At 38.8% G+C, this 26,518-nt stretch overlaps 1 protein-coding gene across 4 annotated transcripts in view; it reads left to right on the top strand.

Annotated features, from left to right (window-relative positions):
* The window catches only part of LOC124164441 (broad-complex core protein-like), a 55,154-nt gene that overhangs the window by 922 nt on the left and 27,714 nt on the right, over positions 1-26,518 (top strand). For all 4 annotated transcript variants that reach the window (XM_046541775.1, XM_046541788.1, XM_046541769.1 and 1 more), the window contains exons 2-4: positions 5,692-5,832; positions 5,935-6,184; positions 19,075-19,310. In XM_046541775.1, coding sequence (XP_046397731.1) covers positions 5,692-5,832; positions 5,935-6,184; positions 19,075-19,310 — 627 coding nt within the window. The remainder of the gene's footprint in view (positions 1-5,691; positions 5,833-5,934; positions 6,185-19,074; positions 19,311-26,518) is intronic.

Here is a 26,518-nt window from a genome sequence, read left to right on the forward strand (position 1 = left end):
TTATTTTTGTCATCATGTCCTACGGAGCAGTCAGTGAATTTTATATCTATTTAATCTCACAATTCGGATATAAAATATAGTTACGGCGTTGTATCTCTGCTACTTTTTTCCCAACCATTACTACTAAGTTTCGTAGTTATTAACTTTTGTGATTTAGTTCCCTAACAGAGACACCCATTATTTTGTCCAAGGGTCATTCCATGTCAGTTCATCCAGGCATGACACCCACCGACTCGGATTTTGATGACACTTGCCAATTTTCATCCTTCCATGCTGGAATGAAACAGTGTAAAATATTTCTTGGCTATCTCTAATAGTTTTTTTTTCACGACCATTTGAAGTTTGGGTGAAACTGCAGTTTTTCAATGAATGCGGTCTCCAGAGGCACTTGCACCTCCAGAGGGAAATAATTTGTCTCAGCCATAGTTTCCATCCGATTCTTATGAAAATTTGCAGGTTTTCTATAGAAGTCATGAGGATTCCAAAATCTTATTGAAAAATATCCTAAGGAATATTGGAAATTCTCTAAACTCGCATGTTTCATAAGATTTTAGAATATTTTGCGTCAAAAACATGGTTCTATAAAACATCAAATTTTGACCTGAGGCAATATCTGGATCAAGCTAAATTATTTTTTCTAATATTCCTCAAGGTATGACCCACCACCTGTAAAAATAAAATTCATGGCTTTTTTCTTGCTTTGTTGTTAAAAAAAATTTTATGCAAAAAAAATCCCTTTTCACGACTCTGGTCGTCAGTGTTGGGTCCTCCTTCAAGTGTGATGAAATGCTTGTGTTAACTGTTTTCTATATATAAGAAAATATTTACAACATGTATCTAGTGCATAATACATCCAAAAATTAAAACATTTTTTTATGTGCAGGTTGTTTTTCTCCCGATAAGAAAAATATATTTTTGAAATAGAATGTTTTAAGGAATTCATAGCTCTTACCCATCATTGCTGGGGATAACTTAATTGTTGCTATATAAAACACATCAAAATACAGGATGCATGTCAATACGAGTCAACTTTCTCCATTTTGTATTGACAAAAAACTTCAAAAATGTTTTTTACCTCATTAATGTTGTTCTACTTTGAACAAAAAGGTTTTCAAAGTACTGGATAAAGATTTCCTTCCAGAGCACGATTCAGAAGTTCTTGATAAAGCGAGTGATATGGATGTGCTAGTTGGGTTACTAAAAGAAAAACTGGTGACAGCAGGCAGTCAGCGAGAGATAATTCAGCTACTAACACTAGCTCCGACTTCGTGGAGTAGGAAAAAAGTAGCCACTGAAATTAATGTTAGTGAATATACAATTCAGCATGTAGGGAATTCTAAGAATGAAAGGCATCATAGCCATACCAGATCCAAGGAGGGGAAAAAACATAGAACAAACTGCAGTGGACTTAGTTCAGTCATTTTACCAAAATGACGAGTATTCACACCATATGCCAGGAATGAAAGATAAGGTGAGTGTGTCCAAAAATGTCCACAAGCAAAAGAGGTTACTTCTAAGTAACCTAAATGAGCTGTATGCAGCTTTTTAATTTGAATTCCCACATGTAAAAATAGGGTTTTCAAAATTTTGTCTGTTGCGGCCTAAATGGTGCGTGTTGGCAGGCTCCTCTGCAACCCATTCTGTGTGTCTGTGCTATCCATCAGAATGCATCACTTCTTCTCCATGGATGCTCTATAGAGGAGACCTACAACGACCTATTTGACTACTTGGTATGTTCCAAAGATAACAGGGATTGCATGTTACGGCACTGTTCAGAATGTATGTCTGAAAAACGACTGAAGGAGCATCTGAAAAGTAAATTTGAAGAATGGGACCCTGAAGATGAAGTGACATACAATGGGTGACAACAGATCGGACCCAATAAATTAGGTTAACAGTGACTCTGGATGAATGCATGAATAGTCTGGTGAACAATCGGGAAAAACTTCTCCCACATTCCTTCATAAACAAATCCCAGGCGAGATACCTAAAAGAACTAAAAAATAACCTACAGCCAGATGAAGCCATTGTTTTGCTGGATTTAAGTGAAAACTACCATTATGGAATACAAGATGAGGTTCAGGGTCATCACTGGAATCAGGATGGTTGTTCCCTACATCCAGCGGTAATTTATACTTGTGGACATCTGAAGAAAGATCTATGTGTGTCAAGTTTGTGTGTATTTTGTGACGATCTAGAACATGATGTAGCTTTCGTATTTGAAACGCAAAAAATAGTCACTCAGTTTTTAAAGGAAAAGTTCCTTGAAGTAAAGGAAGTGCAATATTTCTGTGATGGTTGTGCTGGCCAATATATGAACTGTAAAAACTTTATAAACCTGTGCCATCATCACCAGGACTTTGACTTCCATGCTTCTTGGTCTTTTTTTCAACTAGTCATGGGAAATCTCCATGTGATGGGATAGGTGGAACAGTTAAGTGCATTCTTACAAGAGAAAGCCTTCAGCGGGATCTGGGTAATACAATGACTTCCATTGAAAAGGTGTTTGAGTTCTGCAAGTACAAAGTGGACAAAATTTCATTTTACGTTTTAAAAAAAGAACAATTATCAATGATTCGGCAACAATTAGAAACTCACTGGTACCTTGTAAAAACAATCCCAGGTACTCGTAGCTACCATTCTTCTATACATTATTGCGACAAAAAAAATTAGCTTTGATACCACATACAGTTCTGTCCACAATTTCTTGATAAAGCCAAGTTGGGAAGAAATTTTGACAAAAACTTGTACTAATTCTTTTGCGGCCTGCTTGTATGACAATCACTGGTTTTTTGGGCAACTTATGTCAAAGGATGTTGATCCATTAGATATAAAAGTGAAATTCTTTATGATTTTAGTGGCCAAAAGAGAAAGAAGATATTTGCAATGTTCCTGTAAATAATGTCATTTGTTATGTGGAAACTCCTACCACAAGAGGCTCAGGACAAATTTATTACTTCTCGGAGAAAGACATTGAACGTGTGAACCGACAGCTCTTGGATTTAAAAGGAAAACTTGGAATTACCACTACTGGGAAAAAATGTAACTCTAGTGTAACTGAAATATTAGCTTTCTCAGAGATAGGCCTCAGTGAAGACCTTGGATACTATCCTATTTAACTACAAACTGATGCACAGACAAAAGTGACTATATATTGTGATTGTTCATTTACAAGTTGTGCAACATTATTGAAGTAAAACACATTCGTGAAGTTTTTTGTCAATACAAAATGGAGAACGTTGACTCGTATTGACATGCATCCTGTATTTTGATGTGTTTTATATAGCAACAATTAAGTTATCCCCAGCAATGATGGGTAAGAGCTATGAATTCCTTAAAACATTCTATTTCAAAAATATATTTTTCTTATCGGGAGAAAAACAACCTGCACATAAAAAAATGTTTTAATTTTTGGATGTATTATGCACTAGATACATGTTGTAAATATTTTCTTATATATAGAAAACAGTTAACACAAGCATTTCATCACACTTGAAGGAGGACCCAACACTGACGACCAGAGTCGTGAAAAGGGATTTTTTTTGCATAAAATTTTTTTTAACAACAAAGCAAGAAAAAAGCCATGAATTTTATTTTTACAGGTGGTGGGTCATACCTTGAGGAATATTAGAAAAAATAATTTAGCTTGATCCAGATATTGCCTCAGGTCAAAATTTGATGTTTTATAGAACCATGTTTTTGACGCAAAATATTCTAAAATCTTATGAAACATGCGAGTTTAGAGAATTTCCAATATTCCTTAGGATATTTTTCAATAAGATTTTGGAATCCTCATGACTTCTATAGAAAACCTGCAAATTTTCATAAGAATCGGATGGAAACTATGGCTGAGACAAATTATTTCCCTCTGGAGGTGCAAGTGCCTCTGGAGACCGCATTCATTGAAAAACTGCAGTTTCACCCAAACTTCAAATGGTCGTGAAAAAAAAACTATTAGAGATAGCCAAGAAATATTTTACACTGTTTCATTCCAGCATGGAAGGATGAAAATTGGCAAGTGTCATCAAAATCCGAGTCGGTGGGTGTCATGCCTGGATGAACTGACATGGAATGACCCCCAATACAGTGAACAACTCTAGGCACTGCCTTCTAATTATTTTCTCCATTATGTTGTAAAAATGTCAACGGGAACGATCCAGTAGTAATGTTTTAAAGGAATGTGGTGGTGGTTGGTCGATGAGAGGACGTGATTCTGGTTGTGGAATTAAAATGAAACGGCTTGTCATTTGTTGTGGATCTATGTTTAAGAATTTTAACTAAGTGAATGCCTTATCAACTGCATTGATAACAGTATAAATCAAACATTCTGCTTTCATCATCTCAATTCTTTCATTTTAATGGCTAATACTTCGTATAGTGGCTTGCCCACCCAGATTGTAGAGCCAACTTTTTTGCTAAGAGTCAATTTTAATCAAATGCAAAAGTCACTCATTTTTTTCAAAAGTCAGAAAATGTCATAAATTCTGACATTGAGAGTGCTACCTTCTTTCTAATATCTTTATTTTTTGTCTGTTTCTAGGTAAGTCACCTTCTTAATTGTAAAGTTATTTCTCCTCAAGTTTGTAATCACCTGCTTCAATATCGAGGTTCACATACCATGCTGTTGAGGCTTTGCAAAAGTGGTTGAGTTTGGTGTTCTTGTGATTCTTCATGCATAATGCCAAGTTCTTTGAATGTATAATTCAGCAAATACCTGCAGTAAAAATCGTTCACCCTCAATCACATCAATTCCAGATCATTCGCCAACCTAATTGACCTAACAATGATAACTACCTATGTACTTGAATATCTGAATCAAAATTTTCCCAGTCTCACTTTACCATCACCTTGCATATGTACTTGTTAAGCTGCAAGTGCAACAGAGGATGGCCTCATCTCATATTGATGTGCAGATGTAAATGTTTCTTTTTGTGTTTTTTTTTTCATTTTTCAAACATAAATGTATTAACACAACATCTTTAATCCACCCTTTTTGTTTGGGAAGACATGGTTGTTTTAATATCCTTTAATATCAGGTTCATACTAGCTAGGGAAGTCATGGAAATGTCTGGTGAATTAGGTTATGGTTAGGGAAAGACTCCAGAGGCATAGCAATAAGAAGAAAATCATTGTTGAATTGGTGGGATTGGGCAGAATCTTTAGTGTTGTGTATTAGCCCTGGTTGATCCAGAATTGCTTACTTGGCACTACTTCATTTCATCTCAGCCACTAATGTTGATGTTTGAATTGTGAAGTCATGGCAAAATTAGCAGTGCCGGAATGCTCTTTTCTTAACTTCAATATAATTATACGATAACGATAATATAATGGCTCAAGGGATTATACATTATTTCAAGAGATACGTATCTCACTTCGAAAATTTTCCAAGAATAAACTCTTTGATAGAACATGGATACTATTAAACCAGTGGATTTTTACTTGAAACAATAAAATAAGAACATTTAGAAGGCAACAATCAATCATCATCATCGTCATTTTTTTCCTAGAAATTATTTTGAAAAAAAAAATGATATATTAAAAAAAATTGGACCAGAAAGGGTAAGAAGAAATTGAGCCTCATGTCTTTATGTAGCCTTTGCCACTTTTCCAAAATTTATAGTTGTGTATAGTTCTTGAACAGCGTCACTAGTTGTCATTTTGTTCATGAGTCATGGTTTTTTTCTTTTTCAGAACTTATTTGCAGCAAATCCTTGTCAACATCCTATTGTCATCCTGAAAGATGTCAAATTTTCAGACTTGAAAACAATGGTGGACTTCATGTATTATGGGGAAGTTAATGTATCTCAAAATCAGCTGCCATCAATTTTAAAAGTAATTTGAATTATGTTGGATTTAAGTAAATAAATATTGGTTTTTATTATGGATCAGGAAGTGATGAATGTATTTGCTGAAACATTAATTGTTCCTTTATAGACCGCAGAAATGCTCATGATTAAAGGTCTAGCTGATTTACCTAACATCCACAAAGGTGCGGGAGTAATTGAGACTGCGGCCATGCTTGTGAAACATGAAGCCACTGCAGCAAATATAGGAGGTGACACACAAACATGGATATCAACTGCTGATCCGCGTAGTGGCTCACCATCTCATGCTTCATCCCTAACTCCATCAAATCTTCGGAGAAAGCGCCTTAGAAAAAATTCTACTGGCTCAGGTTCTACTGGTAAGTGCAACTTTTATCGGAGACAGCTTTTCGTTTTTCACTTTTTTCCCCATTCAACTAAAATGCATTGGTTAATTTTATGCGTAACAAACTGTAAACTATCTGAGATCCATAATTATTCCTTCCATTTCTTTTTATTTAGTCCTTTAGCCAAGTTGCCGTAGTTGGAGTGCCCCAGTGTATGAATTTTCTTAGCATCTATTTTATCAGGGCTTGTAAGGAGCTGGCTCTTGTCATCTCTTCATAAAATACTGTTTCCCATTAACTCCAGTTTCACATTGATTGCATTAGATTTATAGCATCTACAACACTTTTTTGTAACTCAGGTCAAGTGGCACTCGAGGTGACTGTGCACAGTAGGAAATTTACAGCATGATACTTAGTATAAAATAATGAGGCGATGCAAACACACTGCACATTGCTCCTTCTTCCACTCACTACCTCTCCTGTCGATCAGCCATTTGTATTTGCCCGAGAAATCCCCATGCTCCTGGCCGGGAGAGTATCTTTGCCAGGCTACACTCCTTCTCTTGTCTGGGAATCGCCAGCCTCCTGGCAGTCCCCAATCATGCCCTTGTCTTTCATTTCTTCCTCCCTCTGGCATTCCTAGGCCTTGATTCAACCATCTTCTTTCATTGAATGCCGATCTTCATCTGCACAGCCCCTGCTGCTGTTGGTACTATGGTTAGCTGAGCGCATTCCACCTTACTATGTCTCGGGATTTTTTATTTTACGCTCTCGTCCAGATGGACTCCTCTACTCGTGGATTGTTGATCACCATTGCCATCTGCTTAATCTGCTTTGTTTTCTTCCATCTTCTCCTTACTTTCTGTGCTGATCGTGATAGTAGCGTGGCTTGAATCTAGCTCCTCTAATTTACCCGCAGTGTCCCCAACTTCAGCAATCACCTCTCCCACCACTTTTTTACTCTCTTGTTCAGTGATCCTACAGCTACACTCTTGCAGGATCGCAGTCAGGCCCTCTTGTAATTTCTCCTTGAAAATATCTAATTTCTCCAACAACTTCCTGTCTCTTTCTGCTCATTCTTCTCTCTACTGTCTTAGCCCTTTCAAGATGGTGAAGTTCTGGCCTTAGCGTGACTGCTGCACTGAGCCCCATTTCTTCTGTCCCCCCCTTATGGAGCATTTTTGCACGGCATTCGTGAAGAAGAATGTTGCAGATAATCACACACTCTCAGCACCAACCTTTTTTTGACCCTTTCTAACGGGAACTCCGCATTATCTCGGACTCTGGGGGTAGTTGGGCTCCCTCCTTTAGGTGTTTATAACCCTACCAGCAGCATTGGTTTTCGGTCAATCATGCTTTGTTTATATGAATTAGCTATATGGATAATTGTTGCTTGAACGTAAATTGCAGACTTTGAATTGAATTCCTTGTTTTATTCTGAGAATTGTTGAATGAAGCTCTACCGTCAATATTAATGCATTTAATGCAGCAGCAATATCCATGTTGATGTTTATACTGAAATCAACATACAGTAAAACTTTGATTTTACGCAGTTGGAGGGACCGAAATATGGGCACTGTGTAAAATCAAAGTGTGTAAAATCAAGTGTTGGTATTGAGGAGGAGTATAGTTTTCAGGATAACTCTTGCTCGTTATTTTTAGAAGGCTTAGTCATACACTTTTGTATAGCTCTGATTTAAGCCAGATCCGGAACCAGAAAAAATCTCATATGGGAGGTTGTAGGTAAAAGAGCATGAAATATTTTTCAATCACGTCAGATATGTTTCTTGGATTCAATTAGTCATTTGAGGGCAAGAAAATGAAGCCTAATAATCTGATTTACTCACAAGCAATACCACAGACGACGTGTTACCTTAAGAGAAACAGTGTTGCATTCCTGAACAATTTTTCCCATGGTTGAACAACATGGTTGAATTGCTAGCATTTCTGGCACTAAGATTACTTCTGTTACCCAGGAGAAATTTCGGAATGGTGATACTAAATGCTCGCAGAGAAGCTAATTTTCGAAAATATTCTCATTAAAAGCAGTTTTCAAGAAATCTGTTTGACAACCTGCAGACAAACAAAGATTGGAGATTGAAGAAATGAGATATATGAGGATAGTCATCCAAATTAACCCCATTAACAGGGAGCAAAATTTTGCTAATACATCACAAAAGCTTTACACCCTGTGGGCCTGGGTTCAAGTCCTGGCAGTAGCAGAAACTTATCAGAGATGGTCCTATCCCTATTTGAGGGTAATGTGGAGGGCACTTCCAGTGCACCACTCTGTCCATCAGATGGGACGTTAAGTCCTGGTCCATTTGAAGCCTATCATTACAACCTGGCTAATGCCAACATAAGGTTCCTATCCCCCAGCCCTTACTTTATGGCGCTAATGACCCCAGCTGTCGGTTACCTCCTTTTAAATATCATACCATAGATAATATGGAGCACTCAGGACCCGGGATATTCTGAAATTTAGATTTTTCCGGTGTTTGGATCACATTTTTTAAGTGAGCCATTTAAATAACCGCGCAACTACCGTCATGCCGCCAGTGACGAATAAAAAAATGATTAATAGTCCGGAACAATTTTCCCTCTATAATTTTTACGCATTAAAAAAGCATTTTCCAATGAAATTTTAGCATTAGTAGATTGAATCTACCGGGTATAGCTTCTCTGTCGGCATTCTTCCGCGAATTTAGCGCCGGGACCTTCGACTTACAAGCCGTGCGACTCATCTTCACGTAATATTTTGCTTCCCCATATCTGATAACAACACCGGACACTTTTTGTATTTCGATTTAATGGTGCTAAGCCATTCCTGAGTTTAAAGGGACTGCCATATCACTCCCGTCTTGAATTTGACTTTAATGATTACAAGACGATTGACGACGTGAGTTATTCTCCGAGGGCATTAACTCCCGTTCAGTTAAAAATAAACGCTTGCCACCTAGCGGAGTTAAGATAATAGCTATAAAGTTCCGATCATGTTTCACTAAAACCCACTGACAATGAGATAAAAGTTGAGTCAGTTCTGATAAGTGCGCCGCACAAGCAACTTTCCCTCGCCTCCATTCGTCCCGCAGATGTGGGGTTAGCCCGCGGAATGAAACAACGCATGCTGCCTTTACCATCATGTTGAATCACCATCGACTTACCTACATACTAGAAGTTCGACTATCTTTTTTGGATTACCTTGGAAGCCAAAATTTTGGTACGGGAGGATTTTTAACGACTCATTTCGCCGTTATATTTCGCTGGGGCGACGGAAAACATTGCGCCGGCAAAATTCCACAAAACCTTCCGTGAGGGATAGATATTCCGTAGCTCATAATTCCGGATTAACGGCCATCTACTGTAATTACAATAAATATGTTATAAACAGCGTCGATCAATAAGCCGAATAATAAACGAAAGGTGAAAATGCTAATATCTCCGGCGATCATCTGTCTTAATCAAAAGTAGTTACGCATACACGTCGATTGCCGTATGTTTTAGGCTTCGATATCCTTCTACGGCAAATTTGAACTAAGAGCGATATTCGAGTTCGTAAATATTCGTTCGGAGCCTGAACTATTGCTGAGAGGGCGCACGAGGAAGCAATTATTAGATTCGCGATGTTTTTAGTTTCACGCACACAGCGCGACGCCATTTCAACCGTTTATGTATTCATTTTTGCAACTCATTGAGACGAATAAATAACCTAACTTCATATTGCTCCAGTCGGAATTTTCAAAACAAGTCGAAAGACAACTGCGTAAAATCAAGATTAGCGGCCTCTTTGGGGATGGGGTTATGCTGCGCAAAATCGAAAAACTGCGTAAAATCAAGAAAAGATGTAAAATCGAAGTTTCACCATTGTAATTCCCTATGCTTTCCGGCCGGACTTGAGTGTCGCTGCGTAAAAACGAGACTTGATGTAAAATCGAAGTGCGTAAAATCGAAGTTTTACTGTATTAGTTAATATTCATCATAGAATTTGGTTTAAAAATTATAAACGCCGCTCAAAAGACAAATAATTCAATTCTTAGTTTATATTTTTTGAGAAAGGGACAAATATTTATTTCGCAAAATGACTGGATAAACAATTGCATGACCCTTACCACTAAGAGGGGTAATGTAAGAAGAGGGGTCCAGGTACCTGCTCCCGGATTTTGAGGGTATGGCTTAAGCCCCGCAGTGTTGGGACCCAAAACAAAGACATCGCACACCCGTGACTGTCATAAAAGGGGGAGAGTTAGGAAACATATATATTTGGCATTCGTTCACCTGCGTAGGAAAATCTCTGATGAAAATTTGCAGCTTTTGTCTCCCGGTTCAAGAAATGTCCAGATGCATATTTTTGTCTTTAGTAGGGTAAAGGTTAGTGGTACCCCTACTTCACTTTCTTTTTGCTCCTCTGTCACCATCTTAAACTCATGAGTTCCTATATCCAACCCTTTCTTTACCAATAGCGATTTGAAATACTCCTGCAATTTGAATTTCGCCCCCTGTGTTGTTGATCCTCGATCCCTCAACATGTTTTGCAGATCTACCTTAAGTTCATAAAATATTTTAATCATTCCTGCCATTTTGAAATTCCTGCTTTCTACGCAACTTTCTTTCAGGTCCCCATGATGTCTATCCTGACAAGTAGTCGTGCCCTACACATTACGGTGCCAATAATATATCATTTACTCTTTCTCGTAACTTCACAAAAGATCGTTAATACTAGTGATGGGTCGGTTCGATTCCTCGATTCTTCGATTCCTCGATTCTTCGATTCCTCGATTCTCGGCCAAGAATCGGAATCGAAAATGAGTACTTGCCAATGTGAAAAATCGATTCCGATTCCAGTAGTACTTCAAACCACAAATTTAAATATGACCGCGTTTCCAACGGTCATTTGACTTTTCGCGCCGCGTTATCGTAACAACAAAACACATTATCTTCTAGGGATTTGCGAGTACTCGAAAGATCGAGTAGAGTCGAGTAGTTGGTACTCGACTTGAGCGTTTCGAGTAGCATTGCAAATGTCGAGTCAAGTAAGTTACGGTTACAGGGCTTTCGAGGCTAGTACGTCCAGCAAATCTGCCGACAGGAAGCGCTATCATGAAACTCATGTAGTAATACAGTTTTTAAAGCCGATAAGTCATAATAATGCCTTGGCTTGGTAGTTTTAGCTTGCTGTACACTCTATAGTTGTCGACGTGGGCGCCGAATACATTTACGCCAGCCGCGGCGGCTGATCGTCTTCCGACCCGGTGCACACCGCACAGTGGGCGGAATCCAGGATCTAGGCGGAAAAAAGTCCAAAAACCGACTTTACAGTTGGGACAATTTTTGCCGTTAGCCTTATCCTGGGATAGTTGGAGCACCCTTTTTCACCATTGAGGTCATTACCCTCGGCAAAATAGCGCCGCTATGGCCATTTAAAGGCACCCTTTCTACGGAGACCGATTTTCCGATTTCGGACCGGTGCACCGGTCCGAAATCGGAAAAAAGCTGGAATAAAGTCCAAAATAACCTTTTTGGGGATAGAGGCATGAAACTTAGCGTAAATACTCATAAATCATTACCAGATATATACTTATATGCCATTTCACATAAATACGACGCTTTAGTGATGATACAGAGGCCCAAACATGACCAACTTTTCAAAACCACGTGCGATCTCGTTAATCCTCGAAAATTTTTAAATTTATCCAGGTGGTGTTGCGTTGGTATGATTTTTATGGAATAAAAAACGCAATAGTCCTTTCACTTGGTGCTTTGTCTATACTTCCAATGACTTTTGGAGATTTTGGCTTTCATCTGTCTGGTTTACAACGCGAAATGGTCGACCCGTTTTTCACTTGAAATTTGACATAAAGTAGAAACTATCTTTCGTTTACGAAAAATATAACTCGGAAAATTTGAACCACAATATAAAGTAGAGATTTCTAAAGAGTACTAAGCAGAAATCTTAGGAAAAAAAACGTTTGCGAAGAAGGAAATAAGAGCGATTTTTCAATCGCGCGCCCAGGCTGAGCTATACGCCGCGGAACTCGGTAACTGAGGCCGATTTTTCAAGTTTTTTTTTAAACTTTAGTGTTGAAAATTGTCATTTAAAGCATGGATAATCGCCTTCATTGACTTAAAACACAAAACTGAGGGTGTTAAAAAGGGTTATGTATAGATCGACTTGACCATTTAACGCATTACTCGAGTGAAAATACTAAGGATTGGATATTTTTCGGAACCATCCCACGCATAAGAAATATGGCTCGGGTATTGAATTAAAGTGAAGAGGTTAAGTCGGCATGCGTAAGAGAGTGGAAAATGAACTGTTTCCTCGAAAGGCAACAACCGATACCCTTTTTCCCTCTCCACCTTCGCAGAGGTGAGCCGCGCAGAAAGCTGAGTTTTCACATCACAAGGCATCTTGTAGCCTTTTTTATTACTGCGTCCGTCCAATGTGATATTAATTTGTAGCTTTTAGTTTCTTTCTTGAACTTAAAAAAACAAAAGTTTTTAAGGTTGATTAACGACATGAGAAGTATAGATATTTTGGGCTCTACAAAACTAAAGCTAAGTTCTTTAGTTCATTTGCTTAGGCAACTTGAGTTCCATGAGGATTCAAGATCCATAAAGATCGACGGTTCTTCAAGTTTCTGAAATCTTCCAATTTTGGGAGGAAAGTACTTGCCCAGCCACACAATTATGTAGCAATAGGCAATTTTATGCAGGCAATAATACTGTAACATGGAAACATCAAAACCTGCTGGCTGAGCATGAACATGTTGGTTTTTCTGCTTGAGAATTTGAAAGGCCCAAATATTACATGATTCATATAAGTAGTATTTAATCTTAATTATAACTGTGAATATGACTTTACTCAGGGCTCTCCCTTGTAGCTATAAGTGGTCTTTTTCTTGGAGCCTATGGCGTCAGAATCGATGGAATCGGTATCGGTAGAATCGGAATCGAAATGCCAGAATCGGAATCGGGATCGGAATCGATAAAATTTTGGAATCGACCCATCACTAGTTAATACCATTTAAAAACACGTCTTATTAGTTCTTACAGCGAAAACATTGGGAGCGACAACGCGCACATCCGAATGCCACCACTTTCATGATAGTACTCCCCCATTCTTTGTTCCGCGTCAGCAAGAATTGTCATCCGTTATTGCTCGGCTTCATTGTTTTTCTCCCGTCAGCACAGAGAGATTGTTACAGTGTGTACAGTTAGGAGGTGGGTATTTAATGTGTTAGTTTTGTCAACATTTTCGGTGACAAGGTTATCATCTTTATCAAATAACGAATCTACGGTTGAAGATTTTCCCTGAAGCTCTTTCGCATATGACCAAAAATATTTTGTATTTTCTTCGGATAATTCTCTGAGTACCTTTTTCTTGAAATTTTACCGTGCAATTTGCATTGATTTCTTGGTTATTGAGTGTTTTGCAGCATAACTATCTTTTGCTTCAAGTTCCTTCGATTTTGGACTTCTTGCACTAGTTGTACTGTTTTCTCAGTTCCCTAAGGTCCCATTTATCATGGTATTTGTACCAGCGAGGTATGTCATTATCGTACAGTGCAATCTTGATAAAACGAGACCCCACAGTGATCAAATAAACACTCGCTATAGCAAATTGTCGCTTTACTGGATGTGGAGCAAATAGTAGCCAATATGCCTATTGTGAACACTTATACAGGAACAGAAGTGGTGTGGCGACAGATAAATTTACATCCGATAAACGTAAGCATAAATCCAGATGAAATGCGATGTTTTTTTGCATCACTAAATTTCCTTACTTAAACAACAACTAAGTATTCAAACAATTTATAAGTGCCGTACTGAATAAAAATCATGCAAAAAATTGCTTTATTTTATTTTATTCTCATACCACCGGATACAGCTCTTATTGGCCATTTTACACCGGGGTGTTCAACAAATGTAACAAGTAAACGTACACAAACGACCATGCCCTGGACTGGGGAAACCTACCCAGGCGGGACTCGAACCCGCGACCTCTTGTTTGGTAGGCGAGAACGTTACCCCGCCGCCACCGAGTTGTCAATCATATGCCTATGCACAACTGACAAAGTCATTTTTCTGTGTACTTACTTAGTGCATTTACGTGATCATTCTATTATTTTGGTATATTCCAATGAAAATTCAAAAAATAACTGATAAAACTCTATTGCGGTTATTTAATGCCTCAAATGCTTCCATTGGTGTATGTTTATTGTTCGTGTGCGTTAAACGGCAGTTAAGTGAAATAATGTATTGCATTTGTTTCTGCAGACGAAAACGGTGGAAGGTTGTTTAATGATCCTGCCTCGGAAGACTTTTTCTATCATATAATGTAATATCTTCATTATCTACGGTAAAAAGTTTGCTAAGCATGCAAAATGATGTGATTAAAATTGCCGTTGTCTAGAAGAAAGTTCCTTATTGAGTGTTACGCTCACGATGTATTTGAAATAATACACTGAGTGTACCACGGCACTGCAATAAAAACGATTTGAAGTAAAATTGGTAATATAAGAAAAGATATTAACGTGATATTATTTCACGAATAAATATAATGCTGATATTATGCTAATGTCACTTAAGTTAAACAAAAGCAAGCTGCAAGAAACAGCGACAAATATAACACACATGGGTAACGTAACATATGCGACAAAGAAACGGAAAAGCATACGCATCTGATGAACACTAAGGACAACAACACTTAACGAGTATGAATTTATTGATTTAACATTCTCAATATAGACTAGAAACATGAAAAAGGAATGAAGAATTTTTTTAATAAAATAAACTGAAAGTGCAGCATCAGCTCTATGACAGACAATATGGTGCCAAGCAAGAGTCAGTTGTACTGTGAGTTCTTCCAGTGGCCACCAGGGGATGCTCGGCCGCCTGGGTGACAGAAGAGAGCTCCAGTATGACACTGACCATTTATGCGAATAGTTCACTAATGTGAATAGTACATTGTGATCGTGACTATTACTTGTAACCGCAACAGAGAATACGTCCATCCGGACAATTCACGCTCAACACGCTGAGTATTATTGTAGTGTACTTCCTACACCATCGCCAAGGTGCACTAACTACCTCTAGAAGCATCATTGAAAGAAATACCTCGTACTGCAAGGGTTTTGTTGGGGAGTAGGTTGTAAAAGATTTCCATTTTGTCTGTTATGTCACGCAGGGAATACTTCTTAAGATACTTGGAATCTGAGTGTTTTCTTCCATGAATTTGGGTTTAATTGCAAGTGCGTTTAGTAAGATCTGTTGAACTTATTCTGGTCCTCTTTTATTCATCCACTTCCTCAGACTCCACAAATACAATCACAGATAACAATACAAAACATCGAATAAACAACGTCAACATCAACATCACAACAAACAAAAGAAGAACACAAATCGCATGAATGCGAACCATTGATAATGTGACCAACACACATACAAATCAATCCGTGTATTTAACACCTCCCCTTGTTGGTCACATTTAAAAAAATCAAATTAATAATGTGTCATATTTCACTTAAGCCCTAGACTTTGACACCAATATTTGTTCAACTTGGAGTTCAAAACTTTCGTAAAAATGTCAGCACGGTTTGACTTAGAATTAACATGCACCAGAATTATAAAATTATTTTTGATGCCTACGTGTTTGGACCTCTCGGATACAATGCAATTCTCAGCAATCGCAATAGCTCCCTGGTTGTCCACATGGATAGTAATAGGTTTTGCTATCAGAGATATTCGAGTCCAAGGTCTTCAATTAATCTACAGATCCAGGTGACATCCCTTGACACTTCACTTAGGGCTATGTACTCTGCTTCCATGATAGGCAGACTCACAGATGTCTGCTTCTTACTCCTCCAGCTAACTGCTCCACCAAGATTTTTCCATTTTCCCACCTTCCGCACCGATGTCAAAGACAGGAGCTAATGGGAATGTAGAATTTCCCCCTGCAAGCGACTCACCCTCGGAGATGTTCCCACTACCATCAAACGACTGACCACCAGTGTATCTGAGTTCACGTTGGAGGGTTTTCTTCCGGTCCCCCAGCCGTTGCTTAAGAACTCTGATGCTCTTATTCTTTTCTGTGAGCTGAGCTTCCAGTTCAAAGATAGATGGATGGTGCGCCTGTTGGTCTTCTAGCCTGGCCTCAAGTTCATGCACCTTCTTTGACATCTCCTCTAATTCTGTGCGTCTCAAGTCCAATTCTGTTTGCGCTGCCTTGAGTGCTTCACTGCCTTGTTTAGCTTCATCTTCCACCTCCTCCTTACGTTCCCTCTTGTGCCTCGCTACCAGCTCCCTCTCCTGGCGCACAGTCGCCACACGTAGCTCCATTTCCTCCCTACGCTCCACTTCCGACTGCAGCCTAACCAACAGCTTCTCACTACGGCAACGCTCCACATCCAATGCCCTCTCCAATGCTTCCCGATCACCACGCTCACGTGCCAAGTCCTCCTCAGACCGCTTAAGCTCCTCCAGAAGGTCATTCAGCTGCTCAGCATGACTTTGTAGCTCACTTCTCCACACTTCAGCCTTAGACTCGCTCTCCTTAAGCTGTCGACTAGTCTCCTCCAACTCATGTTCCTTCACCAGAGGCGAAGTCTTTATTGAAGTGCCTATGCTTGCTATGAAAGCCTTTGCCGTAATGGTTTTCATTGATGCTTTCTTTACTGTACCCTTCCTTTTTTGTTGCCTTTCTTCTTCAAATTCACTCTCACTTACATTACTTGAGCTAGAATATGATTCCATATCTGCAGATCTCGCTACTCTTTTCGGTGATTGGTACTTCCTATCCTTTTTATGAAATGTCTTTCTTTCCTCAAAATATGGGCATTCACGAGCAATATGCCCTGGCTCTTTGCATGCAAAGCATACAAACCTTCTTTCATTAAAATTAGCATTCTTATCATCTTTTCCTCTAAAATAGTTCATCCGGCCTCCCCTCAAATCATTATTCCAAAACCTTCTTTCATTAAAATTAGCATTCTTATCATCTTCTACTCCAAAATAGTTCATCCGGCCTCCCCTCAAATCATTATTCCAGCCTCTCCTGCTTCCAAAGTTAATACTTCTATCTAGTCTAGACGTTAGAGCAGTGACGTCACCGGCATCTTCATTATTTTTACTTAAGGACTTGTGGCTCTCCCTTCTTGCCTCTTCGGCCATTAATCTTGCCATAACTTCTTCTAGATCTATATTTTCTCCCTGGTCTATTGTGGTGATTAGTACTTCATATTTCTCAATCGGAAGACCACCGATGATAAATCTTGCTATTATTTTATCGTCAAAATTAGCCTTGGATGACTTCAATCTCCTGTTTAAATTAAAAAATTTTGCAAAATAGTCTTCCATACGCTCATCCTCTTCTTTCTTGATGGAAATCAACTCTCGAAGTAATAGAGTTTGGTTAATGGGTCCAGACTTGGTATACAATTTTTCTAATTTGCGCCACATAAATTGTGCGACATTAATATCGCCAACAAAATCTATTGTTTTAGAATTTAAAGTTAATAGTATGAGCGATAATGCCCGATCATTCTTCTTTACCTCTTCCGATGAGAAGGTGTCAGTCTCATCGGCATCGCCTTCTTGCAAATACCCTGGGGAGACGGCTTCCCAACATCCCCTTTGCCGGAGTATTGCTTTAGTAGTTAGCGACCACGAAAAATAATTCGTTTTATCTAATTTCAAGTACTTTCTTACCGCTTCGTCCTCTGCCATTTCGACTTATTAGCTTCGGCGTCGCTCACTTCACCTTATCACTTTTTCCGACTTTGCTTACTTTCTTTCGCTTTACTTCCTTGACTTTCTTTCTTCCGATCGCTTAAGTCTCATAATCTGTTGAACTTATTCTGGTCCTCTTTTATTCATCCACTTCCTCAGACTCCACAAATACAATCACAGATAACAATACAAAACATCGAATAAACAACGTCAACATCAACATCACAACAAACAAAAGAAGAACACAAATCGCATGAATGCGAACCATTGATAATGTGACCAACACACATACAAATCAATCCGTGTATTTAACAAGATCTCGCTGATTTTTCTATTCCTTTCATTTTACAGTGCAAGGAACATGATCGGTAGTGCTGCCACACTCATTATCTAACGATTTGATCGTTGGATCCTTTTTCCTCATAGAATGGTCCTCCAAGATTGTTAGAACATTAATTGCGTAAGCTTGGTTTCGTTAGTAGTAGGACCCGCCTGCCTTTGTGACGGTGTGGGATTCCTCGTCCCCTCCCTTCCTTCCCTGTCCCCTCCCAGGAGGCGTCGTCGGGCTCCTATTGCGGCGGCGTCTCCTTCCCTTCTCCTTCCTGTCCTCCCCCTTCTGGGTGCAGAGGTAAAAAGCTCGCGCTTATAGACCCTGCCCCGGGAGTGTATCCTCGCGAGCCCGCCCTAGGGTTTCGTTCCATTTGCCACACTCATTCTGCCATTGATATTATTGTAAATAATCTTCTCAAATCACATAATTTCTGCCCATTTGTACTTATAGCAGTAACACGTGATATTGACCCTTGGGAATCAATTTATTTAGGCTATTTTGTGATATATTCTTAATGATATCAGGGAAGAAAAATCAACGTTAAACATCTGCAAAACTTGTCTGTATATAACCAGATGATAGTCTATTTATGTATGCCTCTACGATTCTTTCTTTTTCCTTTGTTTACCACAATTACACTATAATGACATTAATTGTTATTTTTATTTTGTTTAGCTTCTTTACAACTAGCATAGTTTCTTTTCTAGCATACTCCATACACCATCCCAACTGAGGATTCAAAAAGTGAAATTTTTCACCTTAGTTATATTACCGAGCATTTAATAATCGATTTATGCTAATGAAACATTATGCATTTATGCATGATCCCTGATAGAGTGCTGAGTGTTTGCTTCTCTAATTTTAGATCGTACCTCCGAAGATGCTGGTACTTCAGATATTCATGGAGAGTCATCACCTTCATCTTGCAAACCTCCTTTATGCACGGAAAGAAGTGGTAGTTTTGGACCAGGAGAGACAGAAACCACTGGAGGCCTAAGCAGTGGGGGAGGCTCTTTGAGGAATAGTATTCAGGGTACAAGTACTGATTCTGAAAGTGGCCCACCAAGAAACTCATCCCAAGAAGGAGACACCATGAATCTTGTAAGTTTGTGATTGATCACAAGAGTTAATGGCTAGCAAAGCACAATGGACACTTGTTACACAACAAACTCCTATAGGCTGTGTTACATAATTATAATAATGATCTTTTACAATGTCATTTGAAAGATAACACTAGAGAAATTTAGTCATGCAAAAAGTTTCCTGACATTCACATGATCATGGGAAAAATTTGACCATGTCCTAATTTTGCTTTGCTTTAATGATTCCATGTACATTGGAAATGCTTTAGTTTAAGTATGGACTATTGTGAGACCCTCACCAAAATGAAAAATTAAATGGAAACAATCAATTGACCTAATTAGCCTGTGAAGAAATACAGTTTTTGTGAGGCCCTTTTGGAATAAGGGAATTTGGAATTTGGCAACCACCCGCCATTGTGAGAGATTCAGTGTTTGGAAAATATTCACCTCTAGGATTCAATCACTGTAATTGCTAGCGATCTGTTGGAAATGAAATGGAGTGATTAGTTCTAATTGTATACCGTAAACTTTCCCCATTTTTGTTATATAATTTTGGAAAATATTGCAGGCTGTGCACCCAACAGCACCCCAAACATAAACACTCCTTGTCGACCGGCCTTTACCCTTGCGGAGTCTTTGCTCTAAGCCTATTGTCAGCATTTTTTATTTAAGGCTCTAGGTGCTGGACTCTTCAGCATCAATCCAGGACTTAAAATAATTTCATCTCCAATGAGCAGGATTTTTCTGAGCGAGAAAGGACGTACAGTTCTTACCCAAATTATGTTTTCACTTAGTTTCTAATTTACTAAATCGAATATGAAAAGACTTTGGATAATCAATTGAAGAGGGGGCTTCATTCAATTCATGTTCCACACCACACTATTTCTGAAGCCAAATTAAGGTTGCACTGCAGTGGAAACAATTTATTACTTCGTTTTGGGGTCACAAAACAGTGCAGTAGTGATTTCTTATAGTAGTAGGAGAGAAGAGAAGCCTCATGAAGACCTTAATAAGAAGACGGAACAACCTTATAGGCCACATCTTGAGACATGATGGCCTGATGAAGACAATCGTCGAAGGACAAGTGGAAGGCAAGAATGGAAATGGAAGACCCCGAACAAAATATATGGAACAAGTAAAGAGAGATGTGGAAGAGAAGAAATACGTAGGTGTGAAAAGATGAGCTGATAGGAGAACTAAGTGGAGAGCTATGTTAAACCAATCCCAGGATTGTTGACCAGTGATGATGAGTATCCTGCTTTCCATTAGTTTCAATACTTCTCATTACTTTGTGCATAATGCTCCACCAAATAAATCAAAACAATACCAAATTAAAGATGGAGTAACTTTGGTGACATCCAGCTTCCTTATTGTCTCAGTGTGTGGAACTCCTTTTCAATTAATTAAAATTGCAGTGTTGTTTATAGATTGATAAATTTCAAATTCTTATTTTGGCCTAAAATTGTCAAAACCCCCAGTTTTAAAGGTCAGCCCTTACACTAAGAACTTTCCATCTGCCAATGAACTAGTGAGGGAAAAAACTCCTCAAGACAAACAAAGTAAGGAACAATAGAACAATAAAGTCAAAAGTATAATATGAATTCTTGATAACTAGTAAATCAAAAATAATTATAACAAACTACTATTCATCAAAACAAACCTTAAATATGCAAGAAATAATTCGGGTGGCATGTGGCATCACCAATAGATAACATTTCTTTTCCACATTTCTGTTAGAACATGAGAGACATTCTTACGATGACAGCATAAGCAGAAGAGAGAGAGAGCCAGAAAGAGTGAACTCCCTGTAGTGGGCAGAGGGGAGATCACCAAGAATGAGAGGGGAGGTTTTTTATTGGATGAAGTGGCTGGCACCGAGCTCATCATAGGGATAAGGCCACATGTAGCCTATGGAACTGCGTAGGCCCAAATGCCAACAGCTGAAGTTTCTGCCCAATTTTCTCTGCAGTATCCGAATGGACTTGATAACTCCCAGAACACTACTCATTGGGAAACACCACTGCAAGTAGAGAACACCTCTCTTCCCACATTCTTCTCTGTTGTATAAGTTCCCAGATGGGGTGAGGGAAATTTCAGATAGGCAATTGGTACCCAAGGAGGGTATAGAAGTGGTCGATCTTGGGGGAAGAGAGAGAGAGAGAGATTTGATTGGTTAGATGTGGAGTGCTTCCCATTCCAAACTGTGGACTATGGGTCAGTACCACCTATTCCTGGATTTCCAAAACCCATGTATTAGTCCGCAGGACTGCTATTTAAGTCTGGCATTGCTGGTTTGGCAGGATCAGTGGCAGAAGCAGTGACAGAATCAGAGACGGGTCAAGACAGCAGTCTGAGACGAATCTCCAAGCCTTTGCACAAAATTACTTAGTGCAAATATCCTTAGCGTGGAAAGTCTTTGGCATTCAAGTCCTGCGGCCAAGTCCGAGGAATAAGATTTCTAATTGTCCAAGGAGGTTAGTTTTCCAAGAGAAAATTTCTGGGGGTACTTTAAAAAATGCTGCATAATATTAATATGTAGTTTGTTAGTTATTTCTTCTGCAGTTAGTTAGTTCCGCAAAAATTTCATTACATGACTTGGGATATGTGGATGTGTTGATTTTCACTGTAGAATTCATGGCATCAATGTACAATATGTATTCCTCAAACTTTCCATACTTAAGTCGGAGAGGAATGGAAGTGAGTTGAATTTACATTGTGTATGTCGCATGTCCAAAATTATTTATAATCTATCCAAGGAGATCTGCACTTTTATGGAAAATATATGGACAATGAATGGTTATTGTTTATTTTACTCCTTTTAACACAGTTGCTGACTTTTTCATTCATTGAGCTTCAATTATCATGAAGAGGATTTCTACCAACATCATTTATCTACTTGCACTCATTTTGCAGCAGTAAGAATCAACATTTTGTTAAAAAACAGGTTTCTTCGTATACCATTTTCCCCGGTGAAAGCACTCTTTTCCAATCAGAAGTTCTTCGTTTTTTGAAAATCCACGAGTGAATTAGCCCATTGCCTTAAGTGCGGGAGACTTACTGTAGTTTTTATGCTGGATATGTCAATCTCTTTTCACAAATAGGTATTTTCCAAATATTTTCCTAATGACCCTTGGTTGAAATCTGAGACTGAGATTAGTAGTTCCAAGAGAGGCGTGTGAGGCCTCTCAGCATTATGTTTCAAGTTGGTCGTTAGGGTGCAACCCCACATGCGAAGTCCAAAGCCTGAGGGACCTCTCTGTGTTTGAGTCATACAATGTAGTGACATTTTTTTTTAACTTTTTTAATCATAAATATGTATCATGAATTTGATAATAGTTTTCTCATTAGACCCTTCACTCAACAATGTATTGTTTCTCCTGATGCCATCACACATCCTGAAAAAAACAGTTTCCATGTTGAAATGTTACCGAGATCCAGGTAACTACAGTGATGTACAGTAGATTCTCGTTATTAGAAAGTTCACAGGACCATAAGACCGGAGGTTCATTGTAACGAATTTTGTATGAACGTTTCTTTTAGGAATCGTTGAAAAAAACAGTTTGTCAAAATTTCTTCTCTCTTCAATTACCCGCACTTGTAGTTGCACTGGGCAATTGTTTCAGAGACAAGTGTATAATAATATACACAATTAAAGTATGCACAAATATAATATATAAAAACAAGCACATTCGCTTCATTTTCTCAAAAGAAGAACATGTCATGACACAATCAAGGGTTGATATCTTTCCAAATACAGTAAGTTCTCGATATACAAACAAGATGCATTCCTTGCGACCTTGCTTGTAAGTTGATAAACCTAAGCAATGCATTGAAGAGTGTGGTTATTCTGCAGAATGCAGCACTGCACCACAATTGTACGTTGACTCACAATTGTGACCAACTGATTTAGCAAGGTGTGCGACTCAGCCTGAAGGCTGAAAAAAATCGCTGTCCGCCGGAAGGAAGAACAGGTGAAAAGCTGAACAGTTCCTGACATTAGCACAGATTCAATGATATTTTGTTTAGATTATACCCAAAGTGCGAGTTGCTCTACACCACGCGGTGTCGCATCAGCCAACTCGATGGGCACCAAATATGAAATTTCAGGAACGCTTGAATTTTCTGAATGTTTGTATGTCTGAACATTCGTAAATCGAATGTGCATAGGAAGAGGACTAACTGTATGTCCAATTTATTAGCGGTAATGAGTGGGTCACCATGTTTCCACAGGAATGAAGCTTATATGTGATTTTACTTGCATACTGAAGTATCTCGTACTGAAGAATGAACCATAATTGACACTCTAGGACACAGTACACGAGGAGAACTCACACGTAGTGCAAAGATTATTAAGTTGCATAGTGTATATTCACCTAAATGTCGTTGCTTATTCAGTGAAATTTGTATTAAGGTTCATTTTGAAACCACCAGGACTGGGACTGACTGGTAATTTTGTAATAACGTTTCCTTTACTATAGATTTTATACTTTGGATAAGCCTAATTGTCAGGACCAACAATTTACTTCATAATAATGAGAACTTTGTAATGAGGTTGTTAGTATTAACGAGAGTCTATTGTATTCACTGGAAATATTGTTAATCTGGAATGTGTCTGGTCCCAATCATTCTGGAATATTTCTGTTCTACTGTACTATCATATGATGGGTTGACTTCCCAATCATCAAAATAAACTGGTGGTTGCCAAAGTTTTCCAACTTCCTAAAGTTCTTCAGGAGTTCAGATGGATATTGTCCCTAATAATTTTCTTTGCCTTCTTATCTCAAAAGCCTCTTTAAATCCATGTCTAAAATCTCTGGACCTCTTTTTTTATTACTATTATTACATATTGCTGCAAGTAGGCAATTACCTGGTGGCAGGATTTGATTTGCATATATGAATAACAAAGTACCAATCTAATAACTAAGTAAGAAAACAGAAAAGACGCCTCTTCTTTCCTCCTCAATGTTAGGCTAGTATATTTATATTCTGCTGTGGTTACCACCAATCCCTCAGGGTGGTGATTCTCGTTCTCCTTTCGCCTGGGTCTTCGCTTCGCCACAGCTACTCGAAGCGAAGCAAAAATTTTCTCCACAATTATTCTCGTTCTCTTCGCCCAGCCTATCACTTCAGTTTGGGTAACTTTGTTCTCTTGGCAAAATACTGTGGCGTAAGCAATGATGAATTATCCATAAGTCAATGGTCACAAGATAATTTCAGCGATCGACACACTGCCTCCGCAGTACGAAACAATTGAAGAGCGTGAAGCATGTTTGTAAGATCAAATCATATGTCTTAAATATATTATGCCATGTTTAGAGGTCCATGAATTTCGCGAGATGTGAAATCGCGAAATTTGTCAATAAAATGAAATTTTGCGTTTTGTGCAAATTTTACTTGAATTAGCAAAAATATCACATGCAATGTGTCATAATATGTTAAAGCCTTTATCATTTAACGCTTCTCATTGTTTATTCACTCTACCTCATTAATATTGAAAGATCAATTGGCTTGTTTTGTCTCGCACATATTGAATTCGCGTAATATCGTGCACTGTAGTGATGTCTCCGCCAGAATTTGCTTTTAAATTAATTTCAGCCTCTGACTGCGATAATCTTTTGTCAATCTTAAAATTCTTAATTTATAACATAGATATTCTGAATCAATAAAGTGCTGAAAGAAATTTAACACGGCCGCAGAAGAGCGGAAACAAGCTTTCAAACGTTTCAATGGCACACCGCCGTGGTTTAAAATCACTGAAGGTCCCTATGGATGTCTTCAAACGAGTCGAATCACTCTGTATATGGCATGATGCCGTCGAAGGCCGCCGTGGTCATCATGGCACCATCTCAATCCGGCCCTGCCCGCAGCGGCGGAGCGCCGTCTTCGGCGTTAAATATGCACAGTGCTACATTGAATCAGCTTTGAGACGAGACGACTCACTGGATTTCACAGCGTCATGGCGTGAACGGCGGCTGGCTGAAAGGCATACTGTCTCACAGCGGCATAAGCTCACGCGTCCTACGCGCATCAATGCCAAGCAGTAATTCCGGTGACTCACCAAGATACAGTGGACAGCGTTATTGGATAACTTGTTGCAGGAAAACCATAAGTGTGGGCCAAATGTTACAATTTTGTAGACCCAAACTCGGCCGCTGTCTGGGAACGGAAGCGCTAGCTGTTGGGGAAGGAAAAGGAAGGATAAGAGGAGAGGGGTGCTACTTATTAGCGGATGGATCGTCGGATATTCCGTGCTCCACTTAGCTTCAATGCAAAAATAAATCATTTGGACACACCTTGAGTTCAAGTTTCTTTGTTTCGGATTGTGTTTCGTTATTCGTGCTTCTTTCACTGCTTTTCTTGTCCGAATAGCAACAGCTGCTATAAGTACAAAGGGGTTTTGTTGAATCTACCAGCTACCTACCCTCTCTCGGCACCTGGGTGAGGGGTATCGACAGGGAGCTCACCTCAAGAAACATTTTGGCCAGAATGTAAATTAGGTTCTGTGGAACCTCGATCTGTAGTTTTTCTGGGGGTGGATGAAAAAAATCATCAATGCAGGAAAGTGGCTAGGTTGCCTATGTCCCAGGAAACGCTGGATTTTGGCGAATAATTATGATATTCATTAAGGGATTCAAACAAGATTTTAGCTGATTACAGGAATATTTTTGCATTTGCATAAAAACATTTTTGCACTCCACTGAGCATTTGCACTGCTGTTATGGATTTCTTTCTGATGTAAAATTTCTTATCCATCAAATGCCATTTCAAGTGCACGTATTTACGAGAGCAATGTGCATGCTATGCCTAAAGCAACAGCTTTTGCCTACACAGTGATTGGTTGTGAGATCGATCACAATAGGTGTGAAATGTTCCTTTCTAACAATTAAATTTTTAATACAATTGAGGCAATGTATAAAGCGTGAACAATGTTGCCTTAATCATTAGCGGCACGCCCACCTGATCCTCAGCTTCATCCCACTCCTTGTTTTCACCAGGTACCTATCTCGCTCTGCCCCCACCCCTGTTGTCATATGCTAGTGGACAACCTGAGGCGTTGCAATGCACACGCGCTACTAGACCTAATTCTTTTCTTCATCTTCAATTATTTTTAGTCCATCTTTGAAAGTTCTCACTTGTTTCTTAGGAAGGGCCATGGTCCATAGACGAATAAAAATAAAACTAATAGAAATGAAACATGACTTTATTGAACCCAGAGGGAAAACACTT

Source organism: Ischnura elegans, chromosome 1 (genome assembly GCF_921293095.1).
Source record: "Ischnura elegans chromosome 1, ioIscEleg1.1, whole genome shotgun sequence".
NCBI lineage: Eukaryota > Metazoa > Arthropoda > Insecta > Odonata > Coenagrionidae > Ischnura > Ischnura elegans.